This window comes from Grammomys surdaster, unplaced genomic scaffold (assembly GCF_004785775.1).
Source record: "Grammomys surdaster isolate TR1022 unplaced genomic scaffold, NIH_TR_1.0 141, whole genome shotgun sequence".
NCBI classification, from domain to species: Eukaryota; Metazoa; Chordata; class Mammalia; order Rodentia; family Muridae; genus Grammomys; species Grammomys surdaster.
In genome coordinates, this window is record NW_021604599.1 from 8356138 (window position 1) to 8370148 (window position 14011).

Below are 14011 nucleotides of genomic sequence, written 5' to 3' on the forward strand. Positions count from 1 at the left end.
CTCGCGTCCCGCCGCCCCGCCGCGCCCGGCTCCGCGCTGCTGCCCGCGCGCCCGCTCCTGTCGCTCGGGCTCCTGCAGCTGATCCTGGGCTGTTGCATGGTGGCGCTCAGCTTCGGGGCGCTGTCGCTGAGCAGCTCGCCGCAGGTGAAGAACTCGTGCCCGTTCTGGGCCGGCTCCTCGGTGAGTACTGAGAGCACCTCTTTGCGGTGGGGGTGGGGTGGGGGCATCCTCCGGGCAGTGTGTTGTGGAGGGTCCCTTCAGTTGTTCTTGTTTGACCTCTATTGGGGAGCGCAGACCCTAAAGCCACTTGAAGTGTAGGCAACAATGAGTAGGGGTGGGGTGTGGGAAGTAAGTGTCGGGAGGCAGTCAAGTTGAAAGGAGAATTGGATTGCACCTAGGCAGTGTCTGTCCCTTGCACGCTAAGGATTTGGTTTCCATCAAGTTAACATTAAGCACAGTATCAAGCTCTTCGAGAGACTCACATGAGGATGGGCGAAAAAGAATTTGAAACTTTTTTGGCCACTGAATACAGCATTGGCAAAGTAAACTCCAGGACAGGGGTTTTGATACACCAACAATTCCCATTCAGGGTGGGGTACTTCTGGAATGGGCAGAGCGACAGATTGAAGAGGCGGAAGTGGTTGACTTGATTTTATTCTTCATTAAGACATAAATAAATGAAAGAGTTGGATGACTGAACCCTGAGGAGCTCCGAGGTAATAGGAGGTTGTCTGTGACTGATGGCTTGTACCTGGTCATTAAAGAAGGGCTCAAACCCTGGATGGGTTCCTGGAGCCACCAGAGCTGCTCTGCAGAAGTGGGATGCTCAAGAAACAGAACCTGTCATTACAGATGCATATACCTGGAGCTCCAGTAGTTGGGGCAGCTAGCTGGGGATTTCTGCCCTATGCTGGCACCTGGTCCTGCCTCCTTGGCCAATGGGGAATAGGGAAGCCTGGCCTCTGAGAAAAGTGGCTGCCTGTGAGCAAGCACTTGTAGACTGGATAACTACTCATCTCTGCCTCTGAACTGTGTCACAACTTTTAAGACATCCAACCTCTTGAGGTTTGCCAGGGGCCTGGAGACCTGGAAACAGGTCCTTGTGCAAGGACTGTGGAGGATGAGTAGGACAAATGACCTTCCTATAAAAGCCATAGAGTGTCTCTAGCTTCTTCTGTGATCGTCAGTGAGTACACCTATTGTGCTCTACTGGTTAAAACGTATCCAGAGTCAAGACCAAATTAAAAAAAAAGGGGGGGAGAACATATTGAACCTAGAGTAATTGTTTGAGTGAGAACACGAAGAACATGAGGTTTCTCTGGCCTGACCCAGAATTTTGTATTAGCCGGTATCAATCTATACTTCTTCTAAAGACCTTTGCTAAATGGTCCTGTTGAGACCCCAGTCCTTTTGTGCGGTAGTGAGTGAAGTCCAGAACTTAAGTATTAGGTGGACAGAGTTCCACCCTATAGCTCTGACCCTGGACTACTATCTTTGTGAGCGTTCTAGAATGAAGTGTGGGGAGTCTGTTGTGTAGGAACCAGACTAATTCCTCCCCCCGCCTCCTGCCAGGCTAGTCATTCAAATGGTTTCTCCATTTCTTTTCTCTAAGTACCCTGGGCCAGAGTCTTATATGTATTTTATGGATTTACTCTTTGTAAAATCATAATCCTTTGTTCTCTCAGGATAGCTAGTTTATTTTAAAATATTTGTGAGAGGTGCTAGGGAGATGGCCCAGCCAGTTAAATGTATGCTGTGTAAACATGGGGACCTGGGTATGGATCCCTGGAACCCACCCAAAAAGCTGGGTTTGGGGAAAGGGGAGCCTGAACCCCAGTGTCTGGGGTGGGGTCAGAAGAAGATGGATACAGTGGATCTTTGAAGTTCATTGGCCAGTCAGGCTAGCCAAGCGGACGAGACACCCAGTCTCTAAAAATAAGATAAGGTGGAGAGAGTACCTAGTATCATTCTGTGCCACCACATATGCAGACAGACATACTAACAAGTATTCACAACACACACACACACACACACACACACACACACACACACACACTGTATTTGTTTTCCTCTAAAATTAAAATCTGAAATGGGTTTGCAATTGTGAATTCTTTCCAAGGTAAGTAAAGAAGCCACAGTGGGATTTGATGAGAAGGAAAACAGAGCTCACAAACTGGACTGCACAGGATGGTACCTGGGCTTGCCACGGGCTGGGCTTGTCCTCAGGCACAAGCAAATCAGACCCAAGAAGGAATCTAGGATTTGGACTTGAAAGGGTCACTTCTTTATGCCACAGTCTATGCTTATGTCCCTGGGTCAGTATTCAGACTTGTAACTGCTATTCATTCTTTGTGTATGTGTGACCTGTTTCTAAGGCCGACTTCAGAATTTGCAGATTGTCAACAGAACCAGTGGATATTAACTGTGTTTTCAAAACAGCTAAGTAGGCTTTAAGCAGCTGTCAGTAGATGCCATCCATTCTCTTGGTGTTTTAGGAAGAAAAATACCACACTTGTATTGTGTTTTAAACTCATGTAGGTGAGAGAGCTCTATTTAAAAGCAATCCTGTATTAGGAGAAGCATTAGACTTATACAGACAGTGTATAACAAAACCACAGCCACCCCCTCATCCCCAGCCACTGGAACGGTGGTCTCATCTGCACCCCTCCTAGGCTCAGCCACTGGTCCCGTGCTTGTCCTGATAGACGCCAGAGCAAGGAATGTCAAGCAGGAATTAAGTCCTTTGTGCTCCCAGTCCATTTGGCAGATTAAAATTGCCATGTTATTTTGAAAATCTCAGTATTACATCATTGTAATTTCATGTATAAAAATTTCAATGTGTGTATTTTTAGACAAGAGGGGGGGGATTAAGAGATTTCAGGAAAGTGACCCTTCCACTTTTAACATTTCATTATGAAAAAACTTTGAAGTTTTAATGAATGTAGAAGGGAGAAAGTAATGACCCTGTGTGTTGACCCATCACCAGCCTCGGGAGCTAGAACATCTGAACATCTGACACCACGCCCCGCCTCAGCACCCTGGGTTATTCTAAGACAAATACAAATGTGCCACTTCAGCCATTAAACACTTGGGTGTACATTTCAAAGAAGGGGCCTGGCCTAGTGACACATTACAGCAAACTCAGGTGGCTGGGCCAAGGTTTTTATGGAAAATGATGAAAAATTGTGACTTGAGGACTGGAGAAATGGAAACAAAACACAATAACCCAGCTTTATTGAGCTGTAGCCTGCATGCCTGACAAGTTACCATGTAACCAGAACTGTCTGGGAGTTTCCAGAGAGTTCACTGTGGCCCAGCCACCACCAAAATGGATTCTCATCACTCCCAGATCTCCTTTCTCTTCCCCTCCCCACCCGTCTGTCCAGATATCACTGACCTCTCTACTTTCTACCCTGGACAGTTTATACACACACACACACACACACACACACACACACACCCCTCTATATGTATGGGATCATTACAACATAAGGTCTTTCATGACTGAATAACTTCTTTTGATTAGGATATTTACAAGGCTCATCCAGTTTAGCAGCACCGCATTCCTGATAATTGTGAAGTGATATTTCACTGTGTAGGTGTGCCATGATTATGCGCACCCAAGAGTTTCTTCCTTGCTCCCTCCTTCCTTCTTTCCCCCTTCTTTGGAGATCTAGGGATTGAACTCAGGGCCTGAGGCAAGAGCTCTACCCCTGGCCCACTCAGCAGTTCGGTCTGTGTGTGGCCTAGTATTGAGAGGAAGTGGCACACAAGGCAAATGCTACCTGAAATCGGTGTGTGAGCACTGGAGAGGAATTGTCTCCTCACACTGCGAATGAGTGGCCATGGGCACTTTGCATTGTCAGTGAAACTGGCAAATCTTAATTTGGCTTTTGTAAAGCTTTTTGTTTTGTGTTTAATGCACAGTTAGGTTCAGGGACACACATATGTCATCAAGCAGCACATTTCAGGGATGTTTTTCTATGTTCACCTCTGGCAGAGGTGTCAGGCTGAGCTGGGGCTTCATCCACTTATCTGAACCCCAAGGAGCTGTTTCATTTGTGTGAAAACATCAGGAATTAAGTCCTGTAAGCAACTTTCCCCACACGTTTGAATGAATATTTCAGCAACTTGAAGGGACTATTTTAATGTAATCTTTATTCTTTAAATTATATTTCTTGACACACACACACACACACACACACACACACAGAGAGAGAGAGAGAGAGAGAGAGAGAGAGAGAGAGAGAGAGAGAGAGAGAGAGATATTGAGAGAGAGATTGATTTAGAGGCAAGTGCCTTTACCTGCTGAGCCATCTCAGTGGCCCGTAAGGAAAACTTTCTCATTTGACTGCTGTAGATGTAGTTCAGTGGGTACAGCGCCAACCTAGCAAGCAAGAGACCTTGGGTTCAATTCCCAGCACTGCCAAACAGCGGTGGTGGAGGCACACTGGTCTGCCATATAATCCAAGCCACTCAGGTAGAAGCTGATAGATGATCCTAAACCAAGGATCATCCTTGGCTTAGCCAGCTTGAGGCTCGCCTGTGCTATATTAGATGCTGTTTCAGAAAAAAAAAATGCATTTAGATCTTTTTTATTTGCACGTGCTATGATCATTTTCTCCCTTGCCAACCTTGGTTAAGGACTACTATCCCCAACGTTTGTAGTACTAAGAGATTAGCCAGTTGTCTCTAAACACAGCCCATTGTTGGTAAGTGGCTGAGGGAGCGTCTTGATGTCTGTGTTCAGATTGTGTCGTCCTGGTTCTCGGTTTAGGCATGTGGTTAAGTTGATATTTTGATCTCATTGGGATTGTGGGAGATGGCACCTACCGAGCAGAGCTACATATCATAAAAGAGCAGAGAGAGAGTTCCATTGGGTTGTCCATCTGATTTTCGAACACTGAAATCTCCAGCTTCTTTTGATGTCACTTATTCAGATTTTCAAATGAGTTATGCTATAGAAAGAGAAGAATCTCTCTCTCTCTCTCTCTCTCTCTCTCTCACTCACTCACACTCACACACACTTTTTCAGTCATAGGGAAAGATAGGTTGTTGAGAAGTTTGATAAATTATTTTCTGCCTATTCACAAGACAAACGGTACATGCCACATGGCTTTCAGACATCTGTGTTTAGATGCAGCAGTTTTTGACAAACGAGCCGGAACATTTTTGCCTGTAGGCATGTTTGTGGATAAGCCAAGGAAAGTAGGGCAGTAGGAGTCTAAGCTTTTGATTTTAATGATTGGTTTCTAAGCTAGAAAATGAAGGGCATTAGCCGCACGTGGTGGGTCACACTGACTCTGACCTGTCAGCCCTTTACGTCATCAGGAGGAGGAAGGCTTTGTGTTGTTCCCATGAGCTAGAGGGATGATCTACAAGAAGTGAAATAGACGATGATGACTCCGACTGTAATACTCTGGAGATGGCTTGGCATTGGCAATAGGTGCTTGCCTGCACCTTCGGGACTCGTCACATCTTGTGCTGCACGGGGAATGATGGTGGTGTGGTCCTTCTCTGCAGCTGTTCTTTCAGGGAGCTCGGGGTGGAAATGTGTTCAGGCTTATGAAGTCATCCTTAAGCAAGCTTATCTTCTATTTCTGGTATTCATTCATTCATTCATTCACTCGCTCATTCATTGACTCTTGTCATTGCCAAGTGCCATCTAGAAGCTGCTCATGGTCCTTGAGAGAGGTTTCCCAGGTACAGGCTCTCATGGCATAGGCAAGTAGTCCGTTGTAGCATCGTGGACTAGTAGAAGCCATGAAAGGCTGTTGCTTAGGGACTTCCTGGACTTCCTCCTGACAGAGCCCATCCTCTGCTGCCCAGAGGGAGGTGAAGCCTAGAGCACTCTGTCTCACTCCTTGCCCTCTACAGCACCATGCTTAGATAATACGAGCATCTGTTCCTTGCCATGCCTCGAGTTTTGAACTCTTAAAGGATTCACCCTCAAGACAGAGCCTCATTTCCTGCCACCATTCCAGATGCTTCTGACCCTCTGATTCTCTTTCTGCTGTTTGCCCTTCTCCCCTCCATTTAAGGTGTTCTAAGATGCCTTGAGATTCACTGGATTTGAAAAGAACAGGGTTACTGGGTGAAAGTCACCAGGGTGTGGGTCAGGTTCAGGACTGAGGGGCTTGCAGATGTGATACCAGGACTGAGAGGCACCCAGAGCTCGGATTCAGTTTTATTTCCCCTTTAGTACTGGGGATTGAGCCATTCAGTGTCTCCCCAGCCCCCTTTTTACCATTTATTTTTGAAACAGAATTTCACTGCCTTGCTCCGCTGGCCTTGAAGCTCCTCTGTAGGCCAGGTAGGCTTTGAACTTGTGATCATCTGGCCTCAGCCTTTGAAAGCATTGGAATTGTACTAGCTCTGCTAGGCTGGTCTGAACTTACTTTCCAGTGCCTGCTAAGGAATTCAGTTCACACAAGCTTGCTGGCTGAGCTCTGAGTCTATTTCAAGTGGCAATGATTTCTTTAAACAGAGTGTCTTCGAACCCATGACCTTGGTATGTCATCGTTTATTTGGGACTTTATTCAATATTGCTCTATAAGCTTTGTTTTTCTCTCCAACAAGTCTTAAGTACTTTTGCCAAATATATTTCGAGGTTCCCGATATTCCTTACATACCACATATTTTATTCTTATTTTCAATAATATTTTCTGAAGTTGCTACTATGTAAACAAAATACCACCCCCCAAAGGAAGAAAGGGAGCATGGGTAGTTCTTTTATCTCAGAAGGTTTCATTGGAAAAGATGTCTATTAGTGAGGATCTATTAGAATTAAAGATATGAATAGCATGCTACTTAGCCACTCCTTTCTTAAGCCTTTGTCCAACAGGAATAAAAGCACACAGCTTTAAAGATACATTCATAAAACCATGAGTGTTTATGGTTGTATTGTTTGCAACAGTAGAAAGCCAGGACTAGAGTGAACGCCCACAAATATGGAAATGACTGAATACATTAGGTACTGCCGCACAATGGAAGATTCTACTGCTGTCACTCTGAAATGAATTCCAGCTATTTCAGTAGAGTTGACAAGATTCCAATGAAGTCCTTACTGAGATCAGAAAAAGCAGATCTGTCACGATGACACTGTGGAAATCACACCCTTGTGCATATTTGCGTGCGCACATACCATTTGCATATACCATAACATTTTAGGGAGAAATTTGTACTTACATAAAATACATTGAATGTACTAACTTGTGAGGGTTGGGGAGGAGGGAGGCCGAGGCTGATACAGAAATAGAAAGTGTAGCTTAGACACATCTTTGTTTTATGGCTTTTATGTCCCGAGATGGACACTTCATCTTAATAATACTGTTTTAATGGAAAAAAGAGAATGTCCCCAGAGCTGAACCACAGGGTATTCTGAGACGGTGACACAAATAACAAACATCAATGAATAATTCAAGTCATAGTTATTTTCTACCCAAGTGGGCAGTCTGTGTTTTCCTCAAGGCCAGGGACAATTTCAGTCTTGTTTTCACACAAAAACAGTTTGCATTTCCTCAGCAAAGTCCAGTCCCAGCATGGTGAGGAGGAGGCAGAGACACATCTGAGGACACCCATGCAGATGTTTGTATGCATACCCGCACGAGCAAGTATACACATACAGGAGATGCATGCATATGTACGTACATACAACACATGTTCTCTTGCAAACATGGGCACATGGGTGTGTGCTCATATAGTCACTGGATATCAGGGGTTTCTGAAGGGTCTGTCGTCATGGTAGGATTAGTGTTCTGTGGGTTTTTGTTTTCTTTTGATTTTGGTTGTTTGAGAACAGGCTGACTTTGGGATCCTCCTGCCTAGGCATCCTGACCCAGCTCAGTGTTAAATCTTTTGCTCTGAAGAGACCCAGGAGTTGTTTCTTTCATTTAACATCTCACAGGAGTTCAGAGTGAGGCCCAGAAACAATGAAGAGACTTAGCGAAAGTCATGTGACTGACTCTTCTGAAGCAAAGCAGGAGATCTGAGCCTTAGGCCTCATGAGCTCCAGTTCCAAAGTAGAGAGTCAACACAGCCCACACACTAGGGATGAAGGCAAGCAGAATCCTTTCAGAGTTAATGGAACTGCAAGGACAGAGTTGGGTATCTGCCTGCACATATGGGGTTCTGGGTCAAGGTTATATGAGTGCATGTTGTCCTCTGATAGTGTGGTGCTATGGGCTGATTCTGTCTCAGCTGGTGAGATGGGTTATTGCAGGTGAACCTGTTTGTTAATCTGAACACCCTCACCTGATGTGTAGTTAATGAACAGTAATTGTAGATGTGTGGGTGGGAGGGATTTGGGCAAGGGAGAGGCTCCATGGAGGAAACTCCTAGCTGTCCTTAATGGACACACCCTGTTCTACAGGGGGAGTGTGCTCAAGAGGCCACAGGGTGTCTTGAGTGAGTGAGTGGCTTAGTGAGCTGTGCCTGCCATCCAGAAGGCTGTGGTGGTCTCCAGTCTGTATTTTGGCAACATTCTGGTTTTTCTTAACCAAGAATTTGTGTGTGTGTGTTTAACTGAAGCATCGTTGTGCAGTTCAGGAGCTTTCCCTCTGTAGTTCCTCTTGGTAAATGATCAGTGACTGCCATTTGTTGATAGTCACATGACAGGCACTACGTTAGATGCCAAGGATTCAGACAGGACAGGAGCTCATGGTAGCGGTGTGGACATGCACGCCTCAAAGGATGACCATTGAGTTTTCTATAAAAACAATGAGTGTGTGTGTGTGTGTGTGTGTCTGTCTGTCTGTGTATCTGTCTGTGTATCTGTCTGTCTATCCATGTGTGTACATGTGGGTGCCACCTTGCCTGACATGTGTGCAGGAAACTGAACTCTAGTCCTCTGTAAGAGCAGCAAGTGCTCTAGATTGCTGAGATAGATCTCCAACGTCCAAATAGGGAGGGTTTTTTTTTTTTCTTTTAAGAGAAAAAGTAAGTTGGTATATACAAGACAGACATGTAGAGTGATGAGATTTTGGAAGCCTTCTCAGAGGAGGTGGCAAGTAGGGGCCTGTAGGTGGGTATGAGTTCTCGGGCAGCTAGGAAAGCCATTGAGAGGAGTGGGTACTGCATAAAGAGGGCATGGCACAAAGTCCCAGAATGTGTAGCCTGGATGGCTGAGGAAGGACAGGATGCTTGGAAATGAGGAGTTTTGGGTGTGGTGTGGTGGTAGTGGTGGTGGTGGTGGTGGTGGTGGTGGTGTGTGTGTGTGTGTGTGAGTGTTCACGAGAATCTGGAACCCAGGCTGGGTTAGGAGATACCCTCATGGGTTTTGTCTGCCACTTTGGAGTTTACTTGTCCCACGAAGGTACTTGTGTACGTCACAGACTGAATGTGACTACAGACTGGGTATGTGGAACTTGGCCAGAGATACTGATATTTTTTATAACACAAATGAAAGCATACATGGCCAGTAAATATGCTTTGTAATCCTGTAAGACAGCCCAGAATGGTTTGCCATGGCTTATATAATCAGCAAGAATGGGAGATGTTTAAATAAATAGCATTTTCTGGGTTGATGATGTATTTTTCCTCACAGGTGATCCTCTCTGGAATCATTGGCTTGACAACTTGGAAAAGGCCCATGATACTGCTGGTATGTACAGACTACGTGACACTACTCCATAACATGAAGCCCATTTAAGTAAACTGCTGAAATTTTTGAACATTCTTGTTCGTTCAAAAAATAACTTGACAATAGATACTTTAGAAGCAAATGTTCCTAGCTGGGCGTGGTAGCACGTGCCTTTAATCTCAGCATTCAGGAGATGGAGGCAAGCGAATCTCTTGAGTTTGAGGACAGCATGATCTACAGAGCAAGTTACAGGAGAGTCAGAGAGGGCTACACAGAGAAACACTGTCTCAAAAAACAAAACAAAACCCCCATAAATAAATAAATAAATAAATAAATAAATAAATAAATTAGCAGTAAATGTCCCTATAATAATAATAAAAGATGATAATCTTGATAGTTTATAATTTGCATATGTATATATACATACATATATATACATATATACATATATACATACATATATACATATATATACGTATATACATACATATATACATATATATGTATATATATACACACACACACACATATACATATATATGCATGTTTCTAGTTCCAGAATTATATTCATTCTGAAGATATATAAAAAAATCTGTTTAGGGCTAAGCAGATGGCTTAGTGGGTAAGAGTGCTTGCTGTGCAACACCAACATCTGATTTCCAGCACACAATAAAAGCCGGCCATGGCGATGTATACCTACAGTCCCATCACTGAGGGGTGGGGATAGGTGGGTCCTGGAACTTAGATGGCCACTGAATCACACTCAATAAGAGGTCGTGTTTCAAGTATAAGGTGGAGAATGATGGAAGAAGACACCTGCCATTCTCCTGTGATATCCACATGAGTGTGCACAGGTATGCATATACATGATGCCCCCCAATGTCCCATCACTATGGATACAAAAATGGAGGGAACAATATAACAATATAACAATATAAATTCACTGCACCTATTCCCCAGCTCTGAACCTCCCACACACTCTGCATCCCCGTTTCTTCTTTGTCACAAGCAAATCACATTTGTTAACCACAAACATGTTACTTTTTGCTAGAATAGTTTGGTTGGACAGTTTCATAATTTTTGTTCCTGATATTTGCTACATTGTCTTTTTAGTCCACAAATGTTAATTTTCTTAGTAATGTAGACTTTATCAGTTTTCTGTGGTAGAGCTGAAATGAATGTTCCAACATGAACTGTTTTTCCCCTGTCCAGTGGCAGTGCAAATGATCAGAACCTTCGTCCTTTGCTTTTACCTGTTATGGGAGTTTAGGAGACAACAATGAACAGACAGATGCAGTGGAGTCTGTGTAAGTTTAAAATAGAGTTTAAGAAATTTGATTTGCATCGAAGAGTACATCATATCTTGTACATGGTAGCTTTTCTTACTTTTCTTGCATAGCTCTTGATATAGGATTTATTTATTTCCAGAAGTCATATTCAAAATTGGTTTCGTTTTATGGGTGGAGGCTAGAAGATAACCTTGGTGTCGTCTTTAAGAACTCTGTCTCCTTTGAGACTGTGTCTGTCACTGAACCTGGAGCTAATCACCTTGGCTAGAGTGGCTGGCCAGTGAGAGCCAGGCATCCTCTTGTCTCCCCTTCCCAGCACATACCACCATGCTCAGTCAGCATCTTTACTTCAGTTCTGGGGACCAAATTCAGGTCCTCATGCTTGCCTAACAAGCCTTTTACTGGCTGAGCTATCTCTCCAACCCCAAGAGTCATTTCAGACAAGCAGGATAGGCAGTGGGAAGCCACTTACAGTTAGTTCCATTGTATGGTGAGATGACAGATGGGTCAGAGTTGTGGGTACCCACACTGCTTTGAGAATCTTGAGCTCCAACATGTTTTCAGCTCCTCAAGTAGGCAGCATTTTGTGATGCCATCATTTATTGCATTTGGTGAAACGCCTTTGACATAGTGGAAGGGATAAGTCAGTGTAGCATTTAATATGTTGGAAAGCAGGACAGGAGGGAAGGTGGTGTTGGGTGAACCCATGGCTCATAGCTGAGGCGTGTTTACTGCAGCTGTTTGGGATTAGTCTCTGCAGCTTGGACGGACGGTGTTCTGTGTTTGTATTTGGCTTTGCAGTGTTGTTGGCTAGTTGGTCAATAGTAAAGAACTTTTAAAAGTACTCTTCAGTACTTTATTAATTCTTTGTTTTGTTTTGTTTTGTTTTGTTTTTTTCGAGACAGGGTTTCTCTGTGTAGCCATGGCTGTCCTGGAACTCACTCTGTAGACCAGGCTGGCCTCGAACTCAGAAATCTGCCTGTCTCTGCCTCCCAAGTGCTGGGATTAAAGACGTGCGCCACCACTGCCCGGCTACTTTATTAATTCTTTTTTTTTTTTAAGTCAGTCTTGTACTTTATTGTCATTGTCGTCTCAGGCCTTGACTGCATACTTGCGCAGTGGGTACAGCCGCTCCTTTCGCTGCTGCTTCTTGGTCTTCAGCTTCTCTTCATGTTTGGTGAGCGGCGTTACATGGCTCTAGTCTTCTTGGGTCGCAGGTCCAGGGGCTTGTACTTCTGACCCTTGTAGAATTTCCTGAGGTTTTCTTTTTGAGTCTGATTAATGACAGTGAGGATAAGAAAATCTCCCCTGATGTTTATATTCTAAGATTTTCAGGTGACAAAAAGAATATGAGTATGCATCCTAGATGGAGTTCAGGAAAGCCCACACTTGAAGGCATCCATTCTGTGACACTCAATGATATCTATCTATCTATCTGATATAGATATAGATAGAGATAGATATCATTGAGCATTAACAAGTGTAGGTGAAAATTACATTAATAAAAGTCATTTTTCTTAGCTGCTTTTTACTGTTTTCATATATGTATATGAAATATATATATTCATATATATATGTTTTCATATATATATATATTTTGTTGTAAAGTTGTACCCAGTTTAGGGTCCTTGGCGTTGGCATAAAGACCTGTCTTTGAATATCTAGTACCCATATACAAAAGCCATGCATGGCTGTGTCTGCCTGTGCCCGCCTGTACCCACCTGTGCCCGCCTGTGCCCTCCTGTGCTTGCCTGTGCCTGCCTGTGCCTGCCTATAATCCAGTATTGGGGGCCAGATATAGGCAGATTCTGTGAACTCATTGGCCAATACAGACTCACCAAAATGATGAGCTTCTTGTTCACTGAGAGACTCTGGTCAAGGCATTACATCAGAGAGTAATAGAAGAAGTCCTCACTGTTCTGCTGTGGCTTCATATGCCTACACTTGGACACACACACAGACATCCACATACATGTCCCACACATATGTATTGTACACAGAACATACAACACGTGTAACACCCAGGAAAGTTGTAACCAGTGTGTATAGACTGTCTTCTGTCCCGCCTTTTCAGATCACTGTAAATTAGCATTAGGTAGGACTGTTTCTGCGTGTGCCATTCATTATTCTGAGAAGTCTGCTATTTACTGTATTTCTATCCTATTATTAACTTTTGTCATATGGCTGGGCATTTGAACTATTATATTGTAATGGCAGACTATTGTGGGCAGAGACTGTCATTGTGCCAGCTAGTTTTTGTCAATATGATACAAGCAAGTGGTCTCTGGAAAGAGGGAAATTTAATTGAGACGATGTCTCCTTCAGATTGTCAGTGATGTATTTTCTTGACTGATGATTGGTGAGGGAGGTTTAGCTCACTGTGGGCGTTGCCACCCCTGATCAGCTGGTCCTGAGTGGTAGAGAAAGCAGGCTTAGTAAGGCATGAGGGCCAAACCAGTAAGCAATATTCCTTCATGGCCTCTGCTCTAATTCTTGCTTCCAGGTTCCTACCCTGACTTCCCTCAGTGACAGGGTGTGAGCTGAGAGTTGTGAACTGAGATACGTGCTTTCCTTTCAAGTTGTTTTGGTCAGAGAAATGAAACAACTAGACGAGTTGTAAAATATAAACAATGTTAATGCAAAATAAGTGATATTATTTCAGGACCTGTACTAGGCAAGCTGAGACGTTCAGCTCGTAAGTCAAGTCTCAGTCACTATGCTGCTGAAAACCCTGGGTTCATACGTATCTTAGTAAGACAGCATCATAGCCAGATGTGGTGATGCATCCCTGTAAAACCAGTACGTAGGAGGCTGAGGCCAACCGTGGAGAGTTCAAGGCCAGTCTGTACCACACAGAAGACCTCCTGTAAAGAAACAATAACAACACAAACAAAACAAAACAAAACAAACAAACAAACAGTAGCTGAGAGATGGCAGAGGATTCATTTCCCAACAACCACATCAGGTGGCTCACAGCTGCCAGGAATTCCAGCTTCAGGGAGTCTGATATCCTCTTTGTCTTCTGCAGGCACACATGTGCACACAAGTACACATCACACACACAGGCATGTACCCACACAGGGAGATACACACAAACACACACACACACACACACACACACACACACACACACACACACACA

General features: G+C 44.0%; 1 protein-coding gene across 1 annotated transcript in view; it reads left to right on the plus strand.

Moving 5' to 3' along the window:
- The window catches only part of Fam189a2 (family with sequence similarity 189 member A2), a 55809-nt gene that overhangs the window by 859 nt on the left and 40939 nt on the right, over positions 1–14011 (plus strand). The window contains exon 2 of the mRNA XM_028764039.1: positions 79–180. Within this exon, the coding sequence (XP_028619872.1) occupies positions 79–180 (102 nt within the window). The remainder of the gene's footprint in view (positions 1–78; positions 181–14011) is intronic.